Genomic DNA, 26,034 nt, shown 5'->3' with positions numbered 1-26,034 from the left:
AATGGCCAGAGAAGGACAAAAACAAAAAAATAAAGAATTACCTTACACAAACCATTAAAATAGAAAAACTCTTGGACTTGCTGAGGACTGATATAAAAAAACAATTTCTGCTCGTACAGAATGATTATTTTGTGCTTAAAAGGGATACAAATGAATCACTTCTACCTCAAAGAAATAATTGCAGTGAAAAACATGCAGAGAAAAACATGGTGTCAAAAGCATACAAAGGATATGTAAGGTCCACATTCAGTATGTGCTCATGGTGTCACTGTGTGCGGCTGGCAGTGAGATGTTTGCTCTGCTGATTGCAGCGCAATTCACGCCGTGTTTTTGATTAAACCCTGTCACATGGCATAAAAAGGTGTGAGGTGTCTTGAAGCGAGGGGATCAGCCATGGCAAAGCCCTCACCGGCACATCAGTGTTGACTTTGAATTTGCAAATGGGTAAATACACCAACCAAAGACAGGACACCACAGGCAAATTACAGTTGATAAAGTGAAACGGGGCTAAAAGACGACATTGAAATGTGTCTGTGTGCCAGAGAGAGGTACTGAGTAGAAAAAATTAAAAAGGGGGAAGAAATTCAAAGAGGCATTAATGAATGGAAGGTCACATGACCCTGCCTTTAAAGGGAGTGACAGAGGGTGAGACAGCGAGAAGTCTGGGGGAGCAGATGGTGCATATTTAACGAAACTGAAAAGGAATCTCCCTTCTTTTTCTTCCTCCCCAAGTGTGAATGTGAATTTCTTTTGTCCAACATCGGAAACCTAATATAACGAGATCCTTTTTATTTATTCATTCTTTAACCTCTATTGTTAATTCATCAGCTGGGGTCACTTATATGGTTATATTTTTCGGGGTCTATTTCAGAGAGTGGTTGCACTTGTGAGGTCAAGCGGAGGCTGACACTTTCAATTTTCTACAACGGTGTTCCCGAGGGTTTGCAGCGAGTTGCTTCTAGACTTCCTCTTAATAACCTCCCTCCTTTAGTCCTGAAAGTCACTAGCATCAAGAAAAACTGTCCTGAAGTTAATACTCAGTTAATAAAAGACACACACACGGGTAGAAAGAATGTTGGATATTAATACCGGAGAAGAAAAAGTTTCTTCACTCACCTCCCTCCACTCTTTGTTTCCCACCGCCTGCAAATACAGGACGACCACTGAGAGGCAACGGGATGGAGAAGAAGCCAAAGGGGAAGCAAGAAAATGAAAAAAGTTTTACATGTGGGTACCTGTAGCATGGGACAAATATTCAAAGGGTCAGGTAGGAGAATCAACATGAGCAACATCCATTTTCATTAGATCGAGAACAGCTTGAAGCAAAGCTAGTAAATCCTTAATACAACCCTACTACAACGCGGCTGTGAAAGAGAAACTCAGGACAATTAAGGGATTTCATGTTTATTTAATAGGAATTAATACAATAATGAACGCTGTGGAGGTGAGGGGGCTGGGAGAGCACCCTCACCTGCTCATAGAGGATCAATCAGCGCAGGGGAGAGCTGTTAGCTGATTGGTCCTCGTGCTTAAAAGGCAGCGTCTGAGCTGCCTCAAGGGAGGAACGCGGAACTCAGAGACTCAAGGAGACTGAGACACTGGAGAGACGCCCGGACTGAGCTTATGTTTGATTTCAGTTTATGTTTGGTGCTTGAATAAAAGATGCTTAAAAGCAACCCGTGTGTCTCTGGCTGGGTGTGGGAGAGCCCCGTGGCAAGGTCGATTGCCACAAACGCATTCACCTTGAATAAGCAAAAAAAAAGTACAGATTAACTGTAGGAAATAAAAATCAGATGCTATATTATTGGGTCATTTCCTCATTTTCAGGTATGACTATAACAGGAGGTAATCAATGTCTACATTTTCTGCCTCCAGCGAGATCTCGATATGTATAATTACAAAAAGGCAGAATTGCTGTAATTGTGGCATAATTATACAGACCATATGAAACATGTAGTCTGGGTCCAAGAAAAACATCAGTAATATCAACATGTGTCCTAGAACAACATGTTTAGGTTCAAGTGACAAAGCCCCAAACAGCGGGTGGTAATTAAGTTGTACATGAATCACCAAACTTTCACACATTCCCATTTCCTAATGACAGTGTTAGTTTATCTTCACATAAACCTAACCAACTTTGTTCCTAATCCATAGCATTTGCACCACTTTTGAAAAGCAAATGCAAAGCAAATGCTCTCCTGCTAAAAATAGCATTGGATTTGAAACACTTGTGTAGTCCAGGCGGGCAGCATAGTTATTTGAATGGTAATGTCAGTTTGCCCACCATATTTATATATGCATATCCAGAGCAGTGCTAAATCTGTTCAATTAGACAAAAAGCCAGAAGTCAAGAAAAGAAGACCCCTGAAATAGATGCTAGTTAGACAGGTTAGGGTGTTGGAGGTGCTAAGAGCGGCAGTGCTCTCAGAGGGGATGAGTCTCTGAGAGGTTCTTGAAGAGAGAGAGAGGGATGCCCCTCTGGGAGCATTTGGCAGCTTGTTGCTCCATCAGGGAGCCACAAATGAGAAGAGTCTGGGCTGTGATTGCCATGTGCAAGGATGACAATTTCAGACGAAGTTCATTAGAGAAGCGTAAGTAGATGGGTGCAGACCCAGGAGTCTGAAGTGAAGTAGCACGTGTCCTTTTAGGGTGATTAAAGACCAGGTGTGTCACCTCATGGACAATCATCAAGCATTTGCATATTATTACAATTATATCACCAAGGTTGATTAAGATCAACTTAAATCTATCTAAAAGTTTGGTTTTCTTTAAAGGAGACATATTATGCTCATTTTTAAGTTGATGAATTCAATTTGGGTTATCATTTAAAAAGGATTACATGCTCTAATGTTTAGAAAACACATCACTTTAGTCATTTTGTCCATTGCGTCAGCTCCTCTTTTCAGCCTCTGCCTGAACACTTGGTTTTAAAGGACACCTTCTGATGAAGTCAAACTGCTCTGATTGGCCAGCTGGCCCTTTAATTGCTTCCAGCACATGTTGAAGTGCTGGCCTCCACTCCACTCTCACTTTACCTGGTTTTGTAAGGACCGTGCCCAACTAGCCACGAGGCTTGCATTACGCACATATGACATACGATGAATTAGCATTACAAGTTCCTAAACGCTTTCAGCACGGCAACACTCTCGGTATTCTTAAATTACAAGAAGGCCTCAGTTACATTAAGTGTCCCATAACTAGACCAGTTTCTGTCCTATTGTGGTTTGGTCATCAAATATTAGCATTTGTCTTCTGAGAAGAAACGGAGTACAACCGCAGTAATATACAACACCGCAGAGGCTGCCCAATTATAGCCCACACAGTTATCATGTTGTCACGTTAGAATCAAACACACATACAGTACGTATATATGCCCAAGCAAACAAACAACACTAACTAAAAGCTCTTTGAAATGTCTTTCTAATTGGCCAAGAGTGGCTGTTTGTGTCTAGACGGGCCCCATCAGTGTCTGTGAAGTTTGGACATTAGCTCTAATGAACTTCAGACTCTCTGGACTGGCAAACGATTAAAACCGCATTTTGCCTCCTAATGAGCAATTAACAGGGAGGAGATAAGAGACAGGGCAGCAGCCAAGGAACCCTTTGGGACATTGTGTCTTTAGATATAAGCAATATTTTTTACGGCAGATTCTTAATAATATGGAAAGCACACAATGCTGCTCAAAAGTGTTTTGTTAATCTGAGTATAATAAGTTAATTAGTTTGTGAATAATGTTTCAGACTCCAATTATTTTACAGAAAATACCCCTGTCAAGTACACAACAGGGATTTAAACTGTTTGTAAAGTCGTACCGCAATACTCTCTCTGCCCCAACTACTGAAATAATGATGTTCAAGAGACTGTCTCTTTATCTGATATCAAACTCATATAGGACGTTGTTGTTTCCCCCAAGGTTGCAGAGTAACATCGCATCAGCCTGACAGCGGGCCCCAGACTAATACACAGTGTCGGCCATGTCCGATGAAGTTGACTGATTGCCTGCTTTATGGAAAGTGACTGAGAAAGGAAAGAGCCCATCTGGTCTACGATGGAGCGACCAAGCCGCAAAGCAATTCCTTGTCATTCCAAACGTGACTCCCAACTGCAGCTCCTGACAATGACTTGGCTGCAGGATGGGTACCCAGGTGACTTTGAACGTGAATGAATCAGGGTCTGATCACAAATCACATCAAGTTCTCAAGTGGACCCACAGCTCGGTAAAGACGGTACAGTGAAGGCAGGTGCTGCAGTGGCAGAGAAACAAGGTGGATATCCAGCAAACAGGGACAGAGGCACAGATATTTTTAATGTGTGGTGGCTCAATTTTTTTATTTTTTTTTAACTCACCACCGTATTTGTTCCCATGATGGACAGGGTGCTGGATTTTTGCCTTTTCTTCTTTTATACCACAAAGGTGCAGGGTATGCTGATATGATCAGTGGGTTTAAACTGAAGCAAAGCAATTTGTGCTTCATTATCCTCTCAACTCATCTACTGATTCCAGAAATCTGTATATGGAACACATATTTTGAGAACCATTAATTTTATCGGCTTCACACTTCGGCATGTATATTGTTAAGGGCCCTTAGGAAGTGCAGTGTTGAATTTTGTGGGATTCGGACATGTGATACATTCAATATTGATAAACAGGTGACCAGTGCTTTGTGGCAGCTTCCACTGGGACATATGTGATATTGTCAATCACGACAACAGCTCGTTCACAGCAATGACAACTAATTCTCCAGTTCAGGGTACTGATACTGAGTCGAGCACTTTTTCTTTCTTTACTTCTGGAGGCTCAATTACTGCAGGTGACTTTAACAGCTTCAGAAAGGAAGCTGCAACCAGCATCACCGCAGGCCGAGCACACAGCTCATTCCAAACAAGTTGGTTTAGAATGGGCACCACAAGCCCATAGCTGATCACAAATCAATCTCTATTACTGATTGCCACTATTTCTAGTCCAACTGTGAAACAAAACTGGAGCAAGTGAGTCTCATCCCAGTCTAACTGCAACAGGAACACTATCCACAGGAGTCTATACTGCCTGAGCCAAAGCCCCCCCAAGTGGTCTCTTCTGTATACTTTGGTATACTGCCTCTGCCTGCCAAGTGCGTATGAGAGCTACTATTAGTCAAGTAAGTCATTGGTAAGCTTAGTGGAGAAAATGTGATAATCAAAACTAAGGGCAGCAGCAGAGGCAACAACTGTTGTATTAATATCAAGATTTCACTGCCACTTACATCTTAATTATACTTTTCAACACAAACAGGGTTTAACGTGCAAGTAGACTTCTGAATCCCGACCATATTTATATTTCTGACCCATCGGTGTTCAGTGTAATTGAAAACGGCAGAGTGTACTTTTGGACTCATGTGAGTCAGACAAGTGAGCTGACAGCTACAGTCACCTGTGTGGAGGCTTTGTCAACTGGGGATTTCTTGCTGCCTGCCTCCTGGATTTGCACTGCAGGAAAATATAATCAGAGAGAAGGCAGGCATGGACAGGATGCCATGGGCTTGGTTACAGGCTGAGGGGACAAGCTGCTCGATGTGAGGTGAAACAGAGACGTGGACGGGTAGTAAGAACCTAGTCCACTGTGGGGCTTGAGTAGAATAGGGAGGATTAAAAGATGGAACATCAAAGAGGACAATGACGATTGGTTGGGGAAGAACAACTGAGAAAAGGTATATAAATGAAGAAAGGGAAGGGATGCATGGGAGAAAAGGGGACAAAGGAGATTAACTGGGGAGGTGACTGTTTGGAAAATAAATGCAGAGCGTAAATCCGAGTCTAACACAGTCAGGCAGTAGCAGATTTCAGCCGGAGAAGAGGAGCCAGGGTTTTAAGGGCTTGGCTGTTAGAAATCCCCCACAGATACACCTCTCACACAGCAGTTTAGGGGAGGCAGGTTGGTCACACATCCCCGCTAATCTATCGATCTGCTGCCAATAGAGGGATGAGCCAAGAGAGCCCAGAACCTTTGGAGACTGATTCTTGAACCTCAGTGGAGCAGCCATGACAAAGCTGCTCAGCTGGGAGCCAATATAAGGAGAAACACAGCACCGGGCCGGGGTTTTCTTTGAAAATCCAGCATTCTTATGGCCTAATTCCCAAAGCTACGCTGCAATGGCAAAGAGCACCTCATTAGTATTAACTCAGGTGGCATAAATTCCCCCTGGGTTATAAAAATCGAGTTTTGATGTGTGTTTTATTCGACATGGGAATAATAAAAATCATCAGAGGGGCTATGAATACCCTGTGTACCCCAATCAGGCTATGCTAACTTTTTAGTGGAATAAGGCCGTTGTATAATGTGTTCAAATATGGATTATTACAGTGACATCATGCTGACATAATTTTCCTATTATGTATTCATAAATTTACAATAAGAAAATAAGTATTTTTCAATCTATAAGCTTTAGACTGAGTTTAAGAGAGGCCTCAGAAAACCTATTTTTGAACTGTTCATAATATTGTTTTTTTCTGTTCGTTGTGACTCCTTCATGACGTCACTCATCTTATGACATGATATGATGGGGAATCATTTTCTGATCAATATAAGCTGTAGATTGTCTAGAAAATTAAGTTTTGAAGAAAGTATTTTGCACATGCCAACTCTGTAGCAACATGTCAGCACATAAATGTTGGACAGTCCAGTGTGAAACACAAATAAAATAGAAAAGCTGATAAACAGTATATTACTACTGCTTTGATTGCTGTTGATGCATTGAGCAGTAAATATAGCATTTTTTGTTGGGGGGGTTCCCATGTTTCCCATTAATTATCATAACTGTTGCAGCCTGCCATATTCTAATTTGTCATTGCACATATAAATAATGAACCTAACTTTCTGTACACTTCTCATAACAACATGTTGGTGTCTGCAGTGCTATTTTCAGCACTATCTGCTGCGTGCTTGCTCACGCTGTCGTGCTACCTCTTTACTGTCCATGCAGACTCTCAGACCTCATTGTTTCAGCTGCAGTTGTGGCATCAATGCAGTTCTTTGTCTCAAGTAAGAACGTATCTGTCACTCTTCAGTCTGTGACCTTTGTGCAAGGGCATGTGCACCCACGTTACCGCCATAGAATTTTGTTGGAAACGCTGGAAAAGCTGGTTTCAGTTAAAGTTTTCGACTGAAACCTAAAAAAATTATGACTGCCTAGTTGAAATGCAATGCACTATTATCTGACTTAGAACGGATACATTTTCTAAAACATTTTAAGTAGATGTACATATTAAATGTGGTGAGTGTGGGATGGATGACCATGAACGTCTGGATCTACAGGGGCTGCTCACTCTTTCCTCAGATCTCATTAGGAGTCCTTGGATGTAATCAGTGACCAGTGACCTTTATTTAGATGGTGTGACACAGACCTTGCCCTTATTCACCTCTGCAAGTGTATGTTGAATCATAATTAACCTGCTTTTAGAAGTGGAACAAGAATTTTCTTTACATTCATTTGTCTTTCAATTGTGCATGCCCACTGCCGTAAACCCAACAGAGACATAGAGTGGAAATATAAGCCAAAAACATCTTGATCATATGATCTGCACTGCAAATCAGAATGTAATCTTCCAGATGAGTCATTTTAAAACCACAGCAGACTCAAAAGCAGATTTTTAGAGGAAGACGAGGAACAAACCACACCGGCTGTGCATTAACAAAACATGAACTCCTACCTGCTGATGAGTCAGAGCCCTCGAGCATATAAACTATATAAATGAACAGGAAGTAGCCCATAGTGTCTAAAATGTAATAAACATGACTCACTAACTTCGCTGTTAGGGGATGCAAAGAATAATCACAAGGGATTCAATATACACACTGTAATTGTATTTCATTTTCGAATACTCCTGGAGAGGTGGGAGTGGGGGAGGCCGTCTGCTGATTCGAATGGAGTAAAACACCAATGCATGTGGATGAAAGCTGTCAGTACTCCACCAGCGAATGGTGTTACATAAGAGAAGTGGGATGCTTCATATGGGAGCCTGATAGCAATTCAGATGGCGGTGGATAGGAATAAAAGAGCCAGATGAATCTTGTGTGTAGCTTCAGGAGTTGTACAATGAGAACATGGAGAAGGTGAAAGATTACCTCGTTTTTTCATTGTCTCTTGTCTTAAAAGTCCAAAGTTTTAGTGATCTAATGTCATCCCTGATTTTTTTAGTACTCTACAACTAAAATCACATCAATTTAATGGTGTATTTGAACAGCATTTGGAGCTGGAAATGATAGTTTGGTGCAAAAGGGTCACGTCTATGACAGAAGAGGTGCACAAAAATACAGAAAGAAGTACACATCTAGCTATTGGGGATGAGAGGAAAACTATCTCATGAATTCCATTATTTTTATCTCGAGCCAAAGGAAAGTGTCATAAAGAAGCGTTTGTCTGACCAATGTCAAAACTTTTTTGTTTTTTTCCCCTTCCAGCCCACAATCTCTTCAGAGATTTTAATTCTTCTGAGCTGCTGCAGTCCAAATACAGAGGGGGTTTTTACTGCACGAAAACCCTTTGCATCTTTCCAAGGGTAACATCAGTGTGGTTGAGGTCACACAAGCCTGGAATATGATTAAAACCCCAGTCAAGACTGGACTTAATGCGACTGTGCAAAGGGTCAGAGCACCAGAGTTACGGCAATGCAGAGAGACATGTGTGACGGGATCTTTGTTTTATAATAAACATCAATCGTCAACATAGACAGAGATTTAACCTCTTGAAACCCCGGTGGAAATTACAGACACAGACGAGATAAAATATATGTTTTGTCAATATGGACATGCTATACCCCGAGCTTAAAAGGGATAGTTCATCCAAAAATGGCAATTCATTCATTATCTACTCACCACTATGCCAATGGGGGGGGGGGGGGGGGGGGCGGGGGTGAAGTGTTTGAGTCCACAAAACACTTCTGGAGTCTCAGGGGTAAACTTTGTTAGAGCAGAATCTAATAGAATTGAAGTCAATGGTGACCACTTCTTCAGACCTAATGAAACAGAAAAAACACAACATGCCTCCATACTGCTCCTGTGGTGTCATACAAGTGTCCGCAGGCCCCGACGTTCATATTTGACTCAAACGAGGTCATTTACACCAAGTTTTAAGCCGAAAAGTCCGCTGATATCCTCCGACGAGGTACATTCAGGGACCATCGGAAATGCTAACGTCCGCAAGCTTAGCCACTTCTGCTGGAGTTTTAAGCTTAAAACCCATTGTAAATGACCTCGCTTCGAGTTGAATATGAACGTCAGGGCTTGCAGACACTTGGATGATACCACACAAGGAGTATTGAGGCATGTTATGTTTTCTCTGTTTTATTACGTCTGAAGATAGGTCACTAATCAGCTACACTGTGTACCCCTGAAACTCCCAAAGTGTTTTGTGGACTCAAACACTTCACCCCCCTATTGGCATAGGGATGAGTAGATAATGAGTGAATTTTCATTTCTGGGTGAACTATTCCTTTAATGCCCTTAACAACCATTTTCACCTCAACTAAACACAATTTAAACACCAAGCAATTAAATCAGCATGTTGCAAAAATACAAACTGTACATGTACATATAGGTTTTGCTTTAGTCCATATCTCTGGTAAAGCTGTTAATCCAATGTCTCAGAGTCACTTTGAAACAACAAGGTGCTTACTGCCACCTACTCTTGTTCCTCTTTTGGTTTAGTGGTGGTTTACTCAAACCTCTAACTTTACTCTACTTCACTTCATTAGAATAGAATGTGGCTCAGATAATGTTCAGATGTTGTGCTATGGATTATTAGAGTTTGGGGCTACAGCTACAGTACATGATTTTACGGTGTCGTAAAACGTAAGTGTCGGTCAGGTCTGCGAGACTGAACGCTCTTGTTTTACGCCCAGCCGTAGCAAACTGTTCTGTTCAGTTCACCAACAATATGAGCATGAAAGGTATGATTTTACCGCGTTCATGCACAGCTCTGACCATAGGCCGTATATAAGATATAGACAGCATGTGTAAATATTTTCCCTAAGGAAGAAAATGTCAGTGTGAAATCAAATATGACCGGGCAACTGATTGATTTGATCATTGTTCAACAAGTCGATATCACAGCTGCTGTGAATCCTAACGGTCTGAATATCGATTTCAGGCTCTGGACCAAATCAACTGACAGAACATTGTCCACTCAATGTTTTTTATCGAGAGAATCAATTGTGGTATAACATCAATAACTTTTTTAAACTGTTTGGATTTAGAAAAGTTAGCAATATGACAGGAACAGTGGAAATGAAAGATGCCTAAATGTTACAATAGTTTAAACTAAAACAGACAGCTGTCGTAAGAGTAAAAGCAGAAATAGGAAAAGTGAAAAGAATTTGCAGCTGTGAAGAGAAAGAGCACTAAGCTGGAAATATGTCGTCTCTGTGCTCTCAGTGCTTCTATTTATTCATGTCTATCTGAAACATCAATAACAAAAATCACTATTTGCGAGCAGCATCTTAGTTCTTCACTTTAGACAGAAGCGCACATTGATTGCAGACTTGTACATCCTCCATGTGTGGGCAGATACCGGTGGGCTTCAGGTAATTTGATGGAGGAGTAGGAGAAAGTCAAATTTAATTTAAGCAATGGCCAGGCAACGTGATACAGCGTCCCCAAGGACAAACTCTGAGCCGTCAATAAATTAGATAAGAAGAAGTGCATCAGAGGCTTGCTGTGGTTTGGCACATTCTTGTACAAAAGTGAAACACACAAACAAGACGCGCGCACACACTTTTTGCTCAAAATAGTTGGCCAAGGTTGATGACTAAAGCTCTATAAAAGGACTGACATCAGTTTTGATCATTTTTCGAGGATCATGACAAAGGATCTGACTATTTCAGGAGTAAGACACAAAGCAATGACACAAGGCTGCACTGAAATGACGTCCGAGTATCATTAAGTATCATCCGAGATGAAGTGTAGTGACTTTTGATTCATGACTTACTCTTTAGTTTTTTCCCAAATGGGCCATCATGCGCTGCCGTGCTCCGTGGTTTCGTCGCACGTCTCTCGTGGTCCCTGAACTACAGATGTGTTAATGATCAGTGGCTGTGATCCCTGAAAACCTCACAAAATAATATGCACTCACAGCCTCAGACTCTCTCAAAGAATTCTTCTTGGCCTTTGTTCACTTGTGGTACACAGCTTTGTTTCTCCAGCTCTGCCTCCAGATTTACAACAGGCAGATACAATCTATAAAAGAAATCTATAGTCTTCAGCATGAAAATTTCATACCCGACTTGGGAACAGATGTTTCTTATAACCAGTGTTAAAAGCTTAGTCTGGTTACATTTTGTTTTTAATTAATACTATTAAATTAGTCAAATGAAAAAGTTAAATATACCCATCAATTTGACATCTGGCATTTAAGATTGACATCTGGCATTTAATGTACAATGTTAAAAAACAGATATGCAGTAAGAGCAGTAAATGTCAAAATGTATAAGCGATGCTCACAAAGCAGATCTGCACACATGGACACACTTAACATAAAATATTAAAAAGACAGGGATAGAAAAGCCCCTGAATCAAACATAAATAACTAACTATAATATGTTGCCTCTAGATTCAGCAATATTTATAAAACTCTTTAAAATGGAGCTGCAACAGGCAGTTTTCTTTAATTAGAATTCAGTCTGTTTATTTAATTAATGAATAGTGTCATGGTTATGACTCTGAACCATTTATTCTTTTATGAAGAGCGTTTTCAGTTTGATTATTACCTCCTTGTGTTTCATGTCTATCCATGTGTTTATGTTTGTATTTGACCTGTTCCTGTGTTTCATGATTTCCCACTCTCTGTTTCTTTCTGTGTTTCATTCTGTGTTAAGATTTATGTTTTCTCCCTGTGTTCTGTTTCCTGGTTTATTTTGTAGCTTCTGCTCCTTGTGTGTTTTCCATCTTGACTTCCTGTCTTTGTCCTGTTTCCCGCCCCTTGTGATTGTCTGCACCAGTCCTCAAGTGTTCCACCTGTGTTCAATTGCCCCTGCCTTCCCTGTGTATATAAGTCTCTGTGCTTCCCATTGTCCAGGCCCAGTTGGTCTCGTATTGCACGCAGCGTTCCAGCGATCTCACCAAGTCTTGTCTCGTCTCATGTTTTTTCGACCACGTTTGCCTGGATTTTGACCTCGTTTTTGCCTCACGCTCGAATATCTTTGCCTGATGATTTTGACTTCCTGTGTACCGAACCCTGCCTGGTAATAAAGACCACTTCTTTTTGAAAACTGAACTCTGTCTGCGAGTTGTGCTATTGGGTCCCAGTTCTAGTACGACACCTTACAAATAGTGTCATAAAAGAATAAAAAGTAGTCACGATATGTCTCCGAGACTCAAGTTGACATTTTATGAAGTGTTTTATGAATAAAACAAAGGCAAATATTAACCTTGGTATATTTCAATGCACATAATGGAAGCTGAAAGAAAACAATTATCTTTTTCTTTCAGCTTCCATTATTTCCATTGAAATATACCAAGGTTAATATTTGCCTTTGTTTTATTCATAAAACATGTCTCAACCTTGTAATTTAAATGCCAGATGTCAAACTTGACTCATAGAAAACTGATGGGTATATTAATTTTTTTTAATTTTACTAATTTAATTGTATTAATTGATTAATATATATATATATATACATACACACACACACACAGTATACTATTATATTGCTCTTAAGTGTACTACAGTGAATTTACACTCATTTATAGCAAATTATTATTTACACTCATATTCATATTCATTTGTATACCATACCTGCAAATATATGTATACATCTGTTTTAATAACTCATACATAATGCACAAAAACAGTTACCCCATGCAATTATCCTGTGCCATTGCAGTTTACTTTTTACTTGTTTACTTGCAATTACATATTTCTGAATCTGAATCTTTCTCTGTATTAAAAGGTGTATAATATTTAAATATTCTCTGTATTTCGATTTCATTTTCTATTTCTTTGCCTATTGTATTCTCACACATTCTCAATCTGACTCTCTGCTGCTGTAACGACATTTCCCTACAATGGGATGGAAAACGTTTTATTTTATCTCATCTTATAGAATGAATCATATAGCATTAATATAAGATGTCTCTATTACAGCTGACATAATTTATTCATCTGCACTCATGCGAACTGATTGCACCAGTGCAAGACATTTACTCACTTCCGAACTATTTTACCTTCCTTTCCACAACTTCACTTACTGATTGAAGGAACTAATGATGCGATCTTTCTTTCACTTGCACTGATTAAGCAGATGATCAGACAGAAGAGTGACAGCAGCACCACAGCAGGGCTGAATACTTTAACACATCCCAATACTCATATTTAAATATCTTTCTCTATCATGAGGAAGTAACAATGTGTGGTCCCTGTCACAGCACAGTCATACGCTAACAGTCACCACGGACTCAGAGAGCGTTGGAGCCTTTCAGTCCAGCCTGACGTCTCCCATCTCTACTTCCATCACTGTTAGCTCTGTGGTTTGGTCAGTTTCGGTTGTTTACACCTTGGCTGTTATTCCTGCTTCACTCTGTGCACAATGACACGTCAAAAAAAAAAGTGAGATGACTTAAGACCAAAGAACCCCCTTAAATTTTGGTGCAGATTCCAGATTGGGGGACGGATCCAGGATTTTCTTTTCACTTTCTTTAACTTTGTCAGGTAGGTATGTGAACATTTTCATGGATGTCTCAGATAATAATTCACGGATCTTCTTGATGAAAAGAAAAAAATCAAGCATGTTTAGGGGACTGATATCTATGAGTGTGTACAATTTAGTGCAGATCCAAAGGAAAATCGGGATTGAGTGAATTTAAATGTGGTTTAAATCTGTTTGAGTAAAACTGAGCATTTGACTTGGGAAAATTAAACAAGTCCAACCTGAATCTTACAATTTTGTCGATAACAGGCATGTGCAGTATAAAAAATGAAAAAGATAGTCCAGCCAACGTGACCGAACTCTCTGGTATTCTCACTCTTACTGTGAAAGTTTTGTCCACCAAACGATATATAGCCGAAAAGATGGGTGTTCACACCAGGAATAAAGCTACGAAATAAAGAAACTAATAATATGGTGCAATGGAATTTACTTAAAGCTAAGTTATAATGCAATCCCCAGCAGGGGATGACGTCTGACATCATATATAAATAAATAGTTCCCTCTAGGAATCTGCTGGCGAAGCAGAAGCAGCACGTCTCACTTGTGTCTGTCGGGCAATTCATCTTGTTCTTTCTCTCCTGACGAAACATATTTGAATCATGGTCAAAGGTAACAGAAGAAATGGCATTTCCATTGAAAATATTGCATTTAATATTAGCAGTGTAAATGCATCACAACACAAACTGAGACAGACTTTCTTATTAATGGAAAATAATTGATCAGTATTGTACAAATTCATACTATTATAACACAAGGCTTTAAAAATCTGGATACTGTATTTATATTTCATGCCAATGCTGTTCTCTGATGTTTTATTCATTGAATAGCAATGACGTATACAGTGGCAGAGAAAATTACCCAAGTGGTTTCAAAAACTGCTTATTTTGCTGGCAGGCACATAGCTGTATATACACTCACCAAGAATTTCTTGAGGAACTTATTTTCTCTTAAAACAGACTCAGTTCTTTGCGGCACACAAGACGCTGGAAATGTTTGAGATTCTGCCGATTTCTACACTGCACATCCATGCTGTCAATCTCCTGCATTATCACATCCCCAAGGTGTTCCGCTAAAGTACACTGAGCCCAGTGTCACGCTCACAAAACCAGTGTGAGACAACTTTTGCACCGAGACATGGTGCATTATCATAATGGAAGTATGTATCCATACCATCACTAAGGGCCTAAAATGTGCCAAACACCATTCCCCACACCATTGCAACACCAGCATTGACTGTTGACAAAAAAACAGGTTGGATTCATGCTGCTTACACCAAATTGTGACCTGACCAATCTACAGCCTTCGCAGGAATCAAGATTCAGACCAGATTATGTCTTTTAGTCTTCAACTGTCCCATCTTTATCTACTGCCACCTCAGATTTCTGTTTTTGGCCGACAGGAGAGGAACCTGACATGGTCTTCTGCTGTCGTAGTTCATCCACCTCAAGGTTGGACATGTTTTTCATTCTGAGATGCTTTTCTGCTCATCACAGTTGGTTATCGGAGTAACCTCCAACCAGTCTGGCTGTTCTCCTCACCAGAAATCATGCTACGCTCAGTCAAATAGATGTTTTCTCCATTCTGATGTTTGATGTGAACATTAACCGAATCTCCTGACATGCCGGATTTTATGCCACCACAAGATGGCTGATTGCTTAACTGCTTTCAATATGCAGACTCACAGGGTGTGTATATATATATATATATATATATATATAGTGTACAAGTATACAATGAGTATAAGCTGGGTCCCAATTCAGGGGCCAGATCGCTCTGAGGTTGTATTTTAAGACTGATGGAGTCACAGCAATGCTGGGCTCATTCTGAAAGCTTCTCCAAACCCAGCCAAGACATACGTCTCTCCATTCCTGAGCAAGGAAGGATCCAAGATAGCAACCTATCCCTGGGAGTCATTGCTCGCTGATGACGACACTAGCTCTGCTGGCAGCTCAATTTAGCCAACAATGTAATGGTGAGGGTGAAAAACGCTTGTGATGCAATAGGAAATCCTCTGTAGACCAGACCATCTTATTTCCCTTCAGCCTTATTTACTCGTCCTCTGAGGCATGCAGCCCCTGAATTGGGACATAGCCTATACTCTCCACATAACTCCACCTAGACAGCCGACAAGAAGTGATGAATTGTGACTGATTTCAAAGTGATAAGTGATAATTTGAGCACTTGAATTGCTCTGCCTGTGGCAGGCTCTGATGTCGCTGATACCCTGCTATTGTTTGTTTTTTGACCTGGCTGAGTATTGTGTATTTTTTGCTCTCTGTATCCTGGAAAGACTTTTACGCTGTTACACAATGAGCAGACCTGCCAGACAAGTGAGTCTCATTAAGCACGTATAATTCAATTAAATCACTTACACGTGAAGTGGAAAAAGAATGTTAGACTAATTGAGTGGGTCAACCTCCTGTCTCTTGTATGGCACCCACACTGTTAATTACTTCCTTCCAGTCATAAACCACAGTCACATTACTGCCATGGCATTTGGCCCCATGTATAAACTTGCTGCCAAATATGAGACAGCTGTAAAGGCTGGACACTCACAGCAGGGATCAGCTGTGAGAGTAAACCAGTAAATCGTAATGCTTGGCATACACTGTGCCCCTTCACAGGTTCTTAAATTCCACCTCACACTGTACGAGTAAATTGTCTGAGATGGAAAGAAAAAGCTCACAATTTTTGTGCTCACACTGTGTGTTCCCCTGGCCCTTCTAGACCAGCTCTGGACGGGTGTCGCTTGTTTGCTAACAAGTGAGAAACATGGTTCCTTATATATGATCATATGTGTCATTCTGTGTGGGGAAACATTCAAAAAGAGGAGCATCGGAAGATGGACACGCAAGTTGCTTGGAAGACGTGCGCATTTAGGTTTAGCCATTTTGCAGAAAGAAAGAAAACTACATTTGAGGCTACTACCTAGCTTAGGTTACCTATCTGGAGATTTAAGAGACGTGGTCCAATTTATGAAAAGGCCTGTGAATAGGTACTCAGATAATCTGATAAGTGGATACAATAACATTTCTCAATATTTTCAAAACAGATTGATGTGAGTCACATAATGACAATCACTTTGTTCAGAAATATCAGTTCACATATTGGATGGAGAAACATTCTGTTGCGCTGTAATTTCCTGGATGGTAGTGAACATGTTGTCAGATAAGAGCTCGTTCAGTCAGTCAGTTGAAGTCCATATGAAAGTGACTTGTTCCAGGTAGAGCCGTGTGTTTTTTCTCTAAATGATTAGAAAAGTAGCAGTTGGCAAGGCAGGAAACAGCCCTGCGAGGAGTGATGCTGGTGGGGGCGGGCTGTAAAATACTCTCCAGGAGGACTGGTTTGAGTAAAACTGACACACCACTGAATTACCAGCCAGGGAAATGCAGTTGCTTTCATTTGTATGTAGAACATGCCCAAACCCTTCTGCCAAACAGTGAACACAACAGATAAAACACTGTGTGATTCTGTGTTTTAGTGCCAGTGGAGAATTTCACACTCCTTATATTATTATACTGTATGAAACCTCAGGATGATCAAAGCCTATAAAGGAGATTGTGTTTGCATTTGTTAGTAGGATTACGGAATTACAGAAGTACAGGAGTCTATAAGCACATATGTATGTTACTGCCAGTGATCAAGTCGATATAAATTTAGCCCGGACTGAATGCTGCCACATGTGGGTGCTTGGCACTCTATGGGTGCTCGAGAACCGGACCACCAATGGACTTTGTGCCTATGCTGTTCTCCTATTGCACTCCTGAGAGACACATTTATGCAAATATTTCAACTAAAATGAATTTGCAAACTTCAAAATCACTGCTGCACCTCAAACTCGTATTACTTGTATAATTCAATTCTAATTCCTACTTTCCTCTGTTTCTATTCCACCATTTTAAGTGTTTTAAAATGTTTGTTTTTTCCATTGTGGAAAGAATCTCATCATATAGTACAACGTACTTGAATTAAGTTTTAAACCATGAATCTCTACTGTTCCTCTTGTGTGTGCTGTCTGTGGTAGGTTAGGCTACAGTTCTTGTTGTGTCTCTCCAGCTGTGGTGCACTTGACAACAGGCAGAATACATAATCACATCCTTTTATGTTGCCTAAACCAAAAGAAAGACTCCTGCACTACTTCTCCTTGTCTGTATTGGGCAGAGCCCTGATGCTCCTTCAGGCTGACCTCACATCTGCAGCCAGTCAGACATTATCAGCAGGACCTCAAGACCCGCCTGGGAGAGGAGTGAGACAGCTGTGATCTCCAGCTGGGATTTGTGTAAGTGTAGTCTAAATCCTGATTATCAGGCTGAGTGGGTGAAACATTTGTCTGAGAAGGTTTCTTTGGCTATTGACACTTCCTCAAAAGTGAAGCCAATCTGTCTCGATAGTCCCCTGGTGGTTGGCTACAGTATAGGTCATAAACCCTGCCTCCTCCATGTTAGTAGATAGGACATGAAGTACAAAGTCAAAGTACACGTAAAAAAAAAAAAAAAAGGCACTATCCCCCTGATCGTTACTGCGTAGACTTTGTCTCCAGATGACATAATCGCCAGAAGATGAGTTTGGAACAGGAATATTTCGGAGTCATTTCTGGATAGCGTGTGGGAGTGGAGACACGTTGTCCATCTTTATATTCTATCCTCTAGGCTGTCAAAAGCATAACACTGCTTTCCTGTTCAGAAGCAAGAAGACTGTGGTAAACATAGACAACTTTACAATCAGGATGAAAGAGGGATAAATGACTAGAACTTGTAACAGAGCATTTTGGATTGTGAGGTGCTGAGAACATGCACTGCCTGTAATGATCTTCACAAAGCTTTTTGGCTTGTCAGAGTCTTTCCAGGGGGACAAATGCACTCAGTCTTGGTGTCATCACTTTCGCGGCTTAAACTGTTCCATGGCATTTTTTTCTATATGGCCTTGTCTGCCACAGATTTTGCTCCGTGACAGGAATCAGTGACAGACTTATTATTATTATTTAATATGTGATTAAACATACAGTAGCTGGGGCTTTACATTTTCCTCCTCAGAAAAATGATTGCGTCCACTGATCCCCTGAGACAGGCAGTTATTTTTTTATGTTTAAGACATAGACGAAGATGTCAAGAGAGCTTTTGGTGAAAAGTACAGACGCCAGTGTCAACACTCTGTTAACAAAATCATGTGATCTCGGCAATGGAATTAAAACGTTGCGTCCTGCCTCTGCCTCCTGCACCACTCCTCACCTGAGCACTGTGTTTCCGTGTTGTTGTCCAAGCCCAGCTCCTCAGACAGTTCATGTCTGAAAACAGCTTGGGAGTATAAAGTGTGGTCTACATTACATATTATTCATTTATTATTTTGATAATGTCAGCATGTGGTACGTCACTACCGTTTCTTCCATATATATATATATATATACCAGATTTATTATATTGGTAACACATCTGACTATAGGGCAGATGGGCAAAACTCGACACAAACTATATCAATGCAGGATTCGTATCCACCACATACTACTACTACTACTGAAAAAATATGTGGTAAATTCTTTCACTTTGAAATACTCATAATAATATGATGCATTTTCCATCTAAAACAATCTGACACTATCAGCTGTCCCAAACTGAGACTCACATCAAGCTGATCACCAAAGTATTGATTATAGAGTCCGACAAAATGCCTGCAGAATTCATTTAACATCGATCGACACACAGAAGGAGTGTGAGCTGTCTTGACGTTAAAACCAGAAATCGGAAAATATCCACCACCACTGCATCATATAAAATCCAGGTTCTGGCAAAACTGCTGGTGCTCATAACCATATCTGCACCTTCAGCTAACCAGGAGGGATATTCTCCTTCAGATAGTCAACATTTTCCACACAGTGCTTCTGTGAAATGTGCAGTTTAAGGAACGGAAATAAAAAAATGTAATCCATCAAATCATCAGTAATTTTGGTACGTTTTCTAAGCACCTGCATCCTAGAAGACAAGAAACCCGTCTATGCCATAAGCCACTGATTGTTCTTCATGGTGATTGTCTGGTTGGTGTGCTGGAGCTTTTCAGTAGAGACCAAGCTCATTTAATGTTTGCATGAATCTGAAATGCCACAATAACTAATAGGAAAGAGATAATTTTATATGAGGCTACATTAGCCACAGGGCAAGGTCTCCACTCTTTAAGAAATTATTTATTTATTTAGCAATGAGGTATATATATATATATATATATACACACACAGTATATATGACTTTGTGGCTTTTCTCAAAGCTATAGAGTTAACAGTAAACAAGAAATGACTAAAATGGGCACCTTACTGAATCAAAATCAGGAATTGTGTGTGGATGTTGGGATATATAATTGACCCCTCTGTAAATTGTAGCCTCTGATTTAGAAAAATCCTTGATCTGCCAACGGCTATTTTTAATCTGAATACAAACGTGCATGTCATTTGGCAAGTGGCCTTGGTTTAAAGAGGATAATATCCTTTAAGATGCACGTTCCAAGTTTCCTGACTGTTAGACATTGTTGACGTCTTATTTGAAAGTTTCCCTAGACATGATTCTCTTTCATTTAGGTTTAGGATTGTAAATTTTAATCCTACCCGCAATACCAAAGAGAACAAAAAAATGTAGCTGTCGTGTCTTCTCTGAGACTCTATGTGACGGGTGAATAGCCACAGGACTTATTTCAGTGGTAGACTGGGTAAATACAGTCTCAGGGATGGGAGTTTTGACCCCTCCATTGTGTTCCCAATCTGAAAGCCTCCCTCCCTTAATTCCTCCTTCTGTAAATTTTCCGATGCGTCACATACTGAAGGCCAGACAACCTCACATCCTGACAACCTTCAACCTTCACTTTTCAATCTCCCTCCAGTCTATGTCCTTTACTGCCCCTTTCCAATTTTTATCAGCAGTGTTGTCACACACTAATAGGTCTGACCTTCTTCAGGTTATTTACCAGTACCAGAGCAGAGTAAAGCATCGTTCATGTTATTGCTTTTCTTGCTGTGAGAAAGCATAAATAAATATCAAGTTGATCTGGTTTTAATTGATAATATATTATTCTCTAAAGCAACAAACAATGTTCTTTTGGCAGCAGCATTTCAATGCAGATTCATATTCAAAGAGTTTATACATACCAGGATCTGACTTGGAGAACGTGTCCACATCCAGGAGACTCCTGTGAAAACAGAAAAGGTGAAGGTAAAAGTGTATTCTTTCAGCCATTTTTATTATTTTGGAATGATTCCCCTTCGTTCCTTGCTCTACAAAATGTCTCTACAAAGTCTCATCTAAGCCCCTTAAGGGACAGATTGAAATTGTTCCCAAATCGCTGTGAGAACTGACCATCTCAACATATTGTGCTGCCGAACCTAACACAATAACAAGTCAGGCTAATGAAGACCTTAAGGAGGAAAATGATGAGGAAGGAAGAATAAATAATTTAATGAACTCCCCACTGTAAACAATGCCCGCCATATGAAAGTGACACTGGTCCTTGGACATATACTGTGTTTATCTTTCTACTAATTCCAGAAATCTTGGAACATCTCCAGAGCCATGTGTTCGCTCCACACTTGGCATGTGTATTGTTAAGGGCCCAAGGTAGAAGAGGTGGGAAGTAACAAAATACTTTGCTGTGACTGTACTAAAGTAGATTTTTCAGGCATGTCTGCTTCTTCGATTGTGTTAATGCATTAGAGGGAAATTCTTTTTTACTTATTGCAATACATTATACAAATTTCCTCCTCGACAATATTTCGTGCTGACATCTTTTCTTGCTTTATCTGCATTTTTCTGTAATTCTTTTAAAATGTTATTTTAACCAAGAGTGGTTTAAGTTATAGTCTTCAAATTATATTAATGTGCCATGAGTCACTGTTTGCTTTGCAGAGATACAGCCAGTAGAGACAGTCTTCAGAGGGGAACTTTTTGCTTCCATACTTGAGTGCATTTCATAGCCTGTACTTTTATACCTTTGCTTGAGTAAAGAGGTTGATTCAATACTTATACCTTCACTTGAGTCATTTTCAACAAGTAGCTGTACTTCTACTTGGGTAAAGAATGTGTGTACTTTTTCCACCTCTAGAAGGAAATGCAGTGTCCCATTTGGTGTATTAATAAAGTTTGAATACACAGGGGTTTAGCACAGTGTACCAGCTGTGGCTGGGACTCATCAGCGTAAAGGACCTCACGACAAGAGGTGTGCTCACAATAACAACAACTGATTCTCCAATTCAGGGTCCTGAGCCAAGCTTTAAATAAACTGTCATGCCCAAAGCAAAGTGAGGACCCAAATGCAGATGATGCACACCTTTTTTTTTTTTACTTACAAACATGGTAGAAATGTATCCAAATATATGGTGGAAGTGGTATCCCAAAAAAACGGAAAAGGCAGGGTGAAAAAACATAACTTGATCAAATCTCAAACACTAGGAACAAACTCTGGGACCCGATGAGATGAACTGACAGACATGAGGAAACTCAGGGATAACAAGACACAGATGAAACTAATAAGGACGGGGCAGGTCATCAACAGTGGAGGGAAACCAGACAGGAAGTAAAGTGAGAGACAAGAAAATAAGTTTTCAAAATAAAACAGGAAACATAGAACACACTGTGCAAACAAAGACAAATCCAAAATGTACAAAACAACGTTCAAACTCAAGTAGATTGTGAGTCCAAAACATAAATCAAAGTCCAAAAATGACTTAGTCCTCTAGAGTTCTTTGGGTTCAGAGTCCAGCAGCAGGCCTTTACTTGCTGCAGCCCAGTTACTGCAGGTCACTTTTACAGCTTCAGAAAAAAAAGGCTGAAGCCAGAATCATCACAGACCAAGAAAACAGCCAAATCTAAAACGGCAGGTTTACAACAGCCACTACATTACAAAACTCCAAATGTTATCAATATTAATGTGAAGAGACTCCACATTTTAGCATAATGAGGCACACTGCCCACACAGCTAAAGTAATAAACTGTGTGAATGATTTAAACCACATATGTGATGATTAAGCTTTTGCAAAAATTACCTGTGCATTTTGGGTAATTTACAGGCAATCTCGTGATTTGGTGGCATTTGAACACATCAATTTAAAAATATAGTATGACTGATTTTATTATTGACCATATAGGTCACAGGCTTCTGTGTTGTAACAATACGTAATTCTGGTAAATACTGGGAATATTTGAAAGTAATCTGTTTTTTTAGGGCTTATAATCAGCCACAACCTTATTTCACATAATGGCATGGATGTGACCGCAGACAAAAATCAAATCAAATATTTGAAAGATGTGGCACCGCAGGTATTGCACTTCCCTGTACAGTATGAAGTTTGGTTTGGTTACATTAGTAGACTTGATTTTTAAAATAATTTATAATGCCTATGTAAAGAAGACACAAATTGTATCTGTTTTAAAATTTGTATCTGCTTTATCTGATACATTCGTATCCTTTTTCTTAACTTCCTCAATTTGTTAAGGACTGAATCAAACTTGTTAAAGTAATAAAACACTGTCTTGGTTAATATTCAGAATGGGTGGAGTGTAGACAGAAAGAGGCATTTTCTATGGGATTATAGCAGAAAAAGTGATAATCTGCCAACCAGCATCTCATTACAGATAGTTGTATGTGGGAATATTTAGTCTGTTCAGTCCCCTGTTATTAGACAAAGTCCCACACGTAATCCCCTTAAAACCACAAGTTGTCATGTTTTACATTCATGAATTAACATATTAATAACGAGGTTGTAGAGGTGCTGGTGGTTCTGACAGAAAGAATCAGGTTAGCTTTCTTCTTCTGCTCTGTCTTTATATTAAGATAACCAGCTGCTGGCTGATGCATTTCTTCTTATGTAACTAAAGATCTCACAAAAAAATCTAAACAAAAAAAGCATGAAAGAGACCAAGAAGTACAATGGCACTCACTAGAGCGCATACCTCCACTAAGGCCAAACAGTCCTAGTTCTTATAAATGAAAAATAAAAGGCAAAGGAAGTAGTCTGATGATCCAAACTGCACGAACTGCAACACCAAAAATGTCTCAAACAGTATTTCCTGAGAAACGGAGTAATAAAAAAAAGCAGAATCCATAAAAAGATCCTGGATCTGCCCCTCTAACCAAATCTGCTCCAGAATTTCTTGTTTCCATCCCTCATTATAAGCAATATTTTCATTGTGAAAGGTGTTTATTATGTATAAATATTCTCTGTATTCTTTTTTTATTCTATTGGCTTCTTTATTCACTTGTCTCTCATTTTGACTATCTGTTGTAAATGGGGAATGTGAGATCAATAAAGTTTTATCATATCTTATTACTTGCAAATCAGTAGTACTTTTGTGTAATCCTGCTAAAAATATTGGCTCTTAGTAGAGAACATACCTCCACCAACAGTCCTATACATGACTTTCTCGTTCTTATAGTAGGACTATAAAAAGAAAAAAAGAAAGTGATCTGATAACCTAAAGGATTTATAAGTCTTTAAAGACAGTTTAAGAAAGGGTAATGGATCAGCCCACATCCAAATGTAATGGGTTCTTCCCAGGCCCAGGCACCATCCCTCCACAAAGCTTGTGGATATTGATTTAGTAGTTTTTGTGTAATCTTAATTGCTAAAACATAAACCCAACAAACAGAAACAGGTGAAAAATAACCTCCTTGGCAGAGGAAATTAAAATACACTGCTGTGCAAAACCCTGACGTAAACCTAACGTCAATACCAAGTGTCTGAAATGTCATTTGGGCTGTTTTTAATATTTGGGGGCCAATGAAAACCCAAGAAACTGCATCATTTACTGTATCTCATCTAATGGGCTTAGCCTCCGTCAGAGGTTTGGGTTTGTGTAACTCAGGTGTCTGGTCACTTCCAGTCTAGCTGATCTCAGGAGGGACCATACAGGAGCAACAACCATTCATTATTCAGGAGCAGATCAAAAAGGCAGTCAGCACAGCACCAGGCAGCCAGGCAGGCAGGCAGGCTGACAGTCGGCACAAACCCTGACTGAGTTCCAGTGCTCTGTCAGTCAGTTGGACGGTCGGAGAGCAGAGCAGTCAACCATTCAGCCATGTCAACCTGCCACAACACACCAACAAGCGGGCACATGTATGAGCTGTTGAACACATTCCACTGCAGTAGGTCAGCCATAGAGCAAAACCCGTTGTGGTTGCCTGTCCTGTGAATATCATCTGTTGGGGGTCACTGCATGGCTGGAAGCAAATCAGGAGCCAGTCTATAAAGGGTGTTTAATCGCTTTGATGCATGAAGGCGGCAGGTGATGAACCAGTTACAGATACCTGAAGGCAAATGTCAGGCATAAAACACAGCGAGGGGTCTGCTCACAGCACCTGAGCTATACAGCTCCTCACATAGATAGATAGATAGATAGATAGATAGATAGATAGATAGATAGATAGATAGATAGATAGATAGATAGATAGATAGATAGATAGATAGATATGAATACGAGCTTACCTGCATGATACGGTAACTTCTATTTTAGTTGCAGGGACTCTGGTGTTGAGAGGGTCAAATTCCCCTATTGATGCCATCATCTCGACTCAACAAAGACGCATCCGCCAAGAAAGAAGAACCAAACCAAACTGATCATTTACAACAGGACTGTGTTTGCAGTAAATCCATTGTCGAGGTCTTCTGGAGCACAGAGCAGCGGAGGAGAGGAGCGGACAGAGAGAGAGAGAGAGGACTGGCAGAATGAGAGAGACGGAGAGGGTGAGAGGCGGTGAAAGTTGGTGAGGCAGATTTAAAGTTCATCCATCCTTCATGCGCTCACGGTGCGCGCCCCGCGTCTGTCCGGGGACGAGGAGGAGGAGGAGGAGAGCGCAGCCAACCGGAGGCACCGGCAACAGCACTGTGCTCTCCCCTCTCTCTCTCTCTCTCTCTCTCTCTCTCTCTCTCTCTCTCTCTCTCTCCGTGTGTGTGCGTGTGTGTGTGTGTGTGTGTGTGTGTGTGCGTGTACCTCTCACCTAGACTGTTAACGAGCTTGTTCATGGAACGTGTTTCTCGGCTGAAATGTGCAAAGATTGGTCAGTAATTCCTAACGCGGAGGAAACTCTTTCTCATACATGTTCTCTCCTCCTCCTCAGCTGGAATTTGAGGTAAAAATGATTGACTTTAAGATGTTCTATTCTGTGGCAATATTAAATAGATTAAGCTGTATATTGAAGTGTTTTTAAAATATATGTTTTAAATAAATGTGCCTTTCAAAGTCAAGACTGGATTAACAAAGGAGACAAATCCTCAGATAACATCTCAGAAATATTACATTTGGAGGCTGCTGCCATGAAGTGCAAATTTGACCTTTTTTGCTTCAGAGTGACCAAAACAATAACATTTCTTAGATTTATATCTTTACT

General features: G+C 40.2%; 1 protein-coding gene across 1 annotated transcript in view; it reads right to left on the bottom strand.

The window, feature by feature from the left end:
- The window catches only part of LOC117764817 (copine-9-like), a 78,335-nt gene extending 52,779 nt beyond the window's left edge, over nucleotides 1-25,556 (bottom strand). Inside the window, exons 1-3 of the mRNA XM_034590895.1 lie at nucleotides 25,133-25,556; nucleotides 20,804-20,844; nucleotides 1,117-1,163 (exon numbers count right to left, since the gene is read on the bottom strand). Of these exons, the coding sequence (XP_034446786.1) occupies nucleotides 1,117-1,163; nucleotides 20,804-20,844; nucleotides 25,133-25,212 (168 nt within the window). The 5' untranslated portion in view covers nucleotides 25,213-25,556. The remainder of the gene's footprint in view (nucleotides 1-1,116; nucleotides 1,164-20,803; nucleotides 20,845-25,132) is intronic.
- Nucleotides 25,557-26,034: the final 478 nt, after the last annotated feature.

The sequence above is a fragment of the Hippoglossus hippoglossus genome, chromosome 7, assembly GCF_009819705.1.
Source record: "Hippoglossus hippoglossus isolate fHipHip1 chromosome 7, fHipHip1.pri, whole genome shotgun sequence".
In the NCBI taxonomy this organism is placed as follows: Eukaryota; Metazoa; Chordata; class Actinopteri; order Pleuronectiformes; family Pleuronectidae; genus Hippoglossus; species Hippoglossus hippoglossus.
The sequence above is the reverse complement of the archived record's forward strand: the minus strand, read 5'-3'. Positions and strand labels throughout refer to the sequence as shown.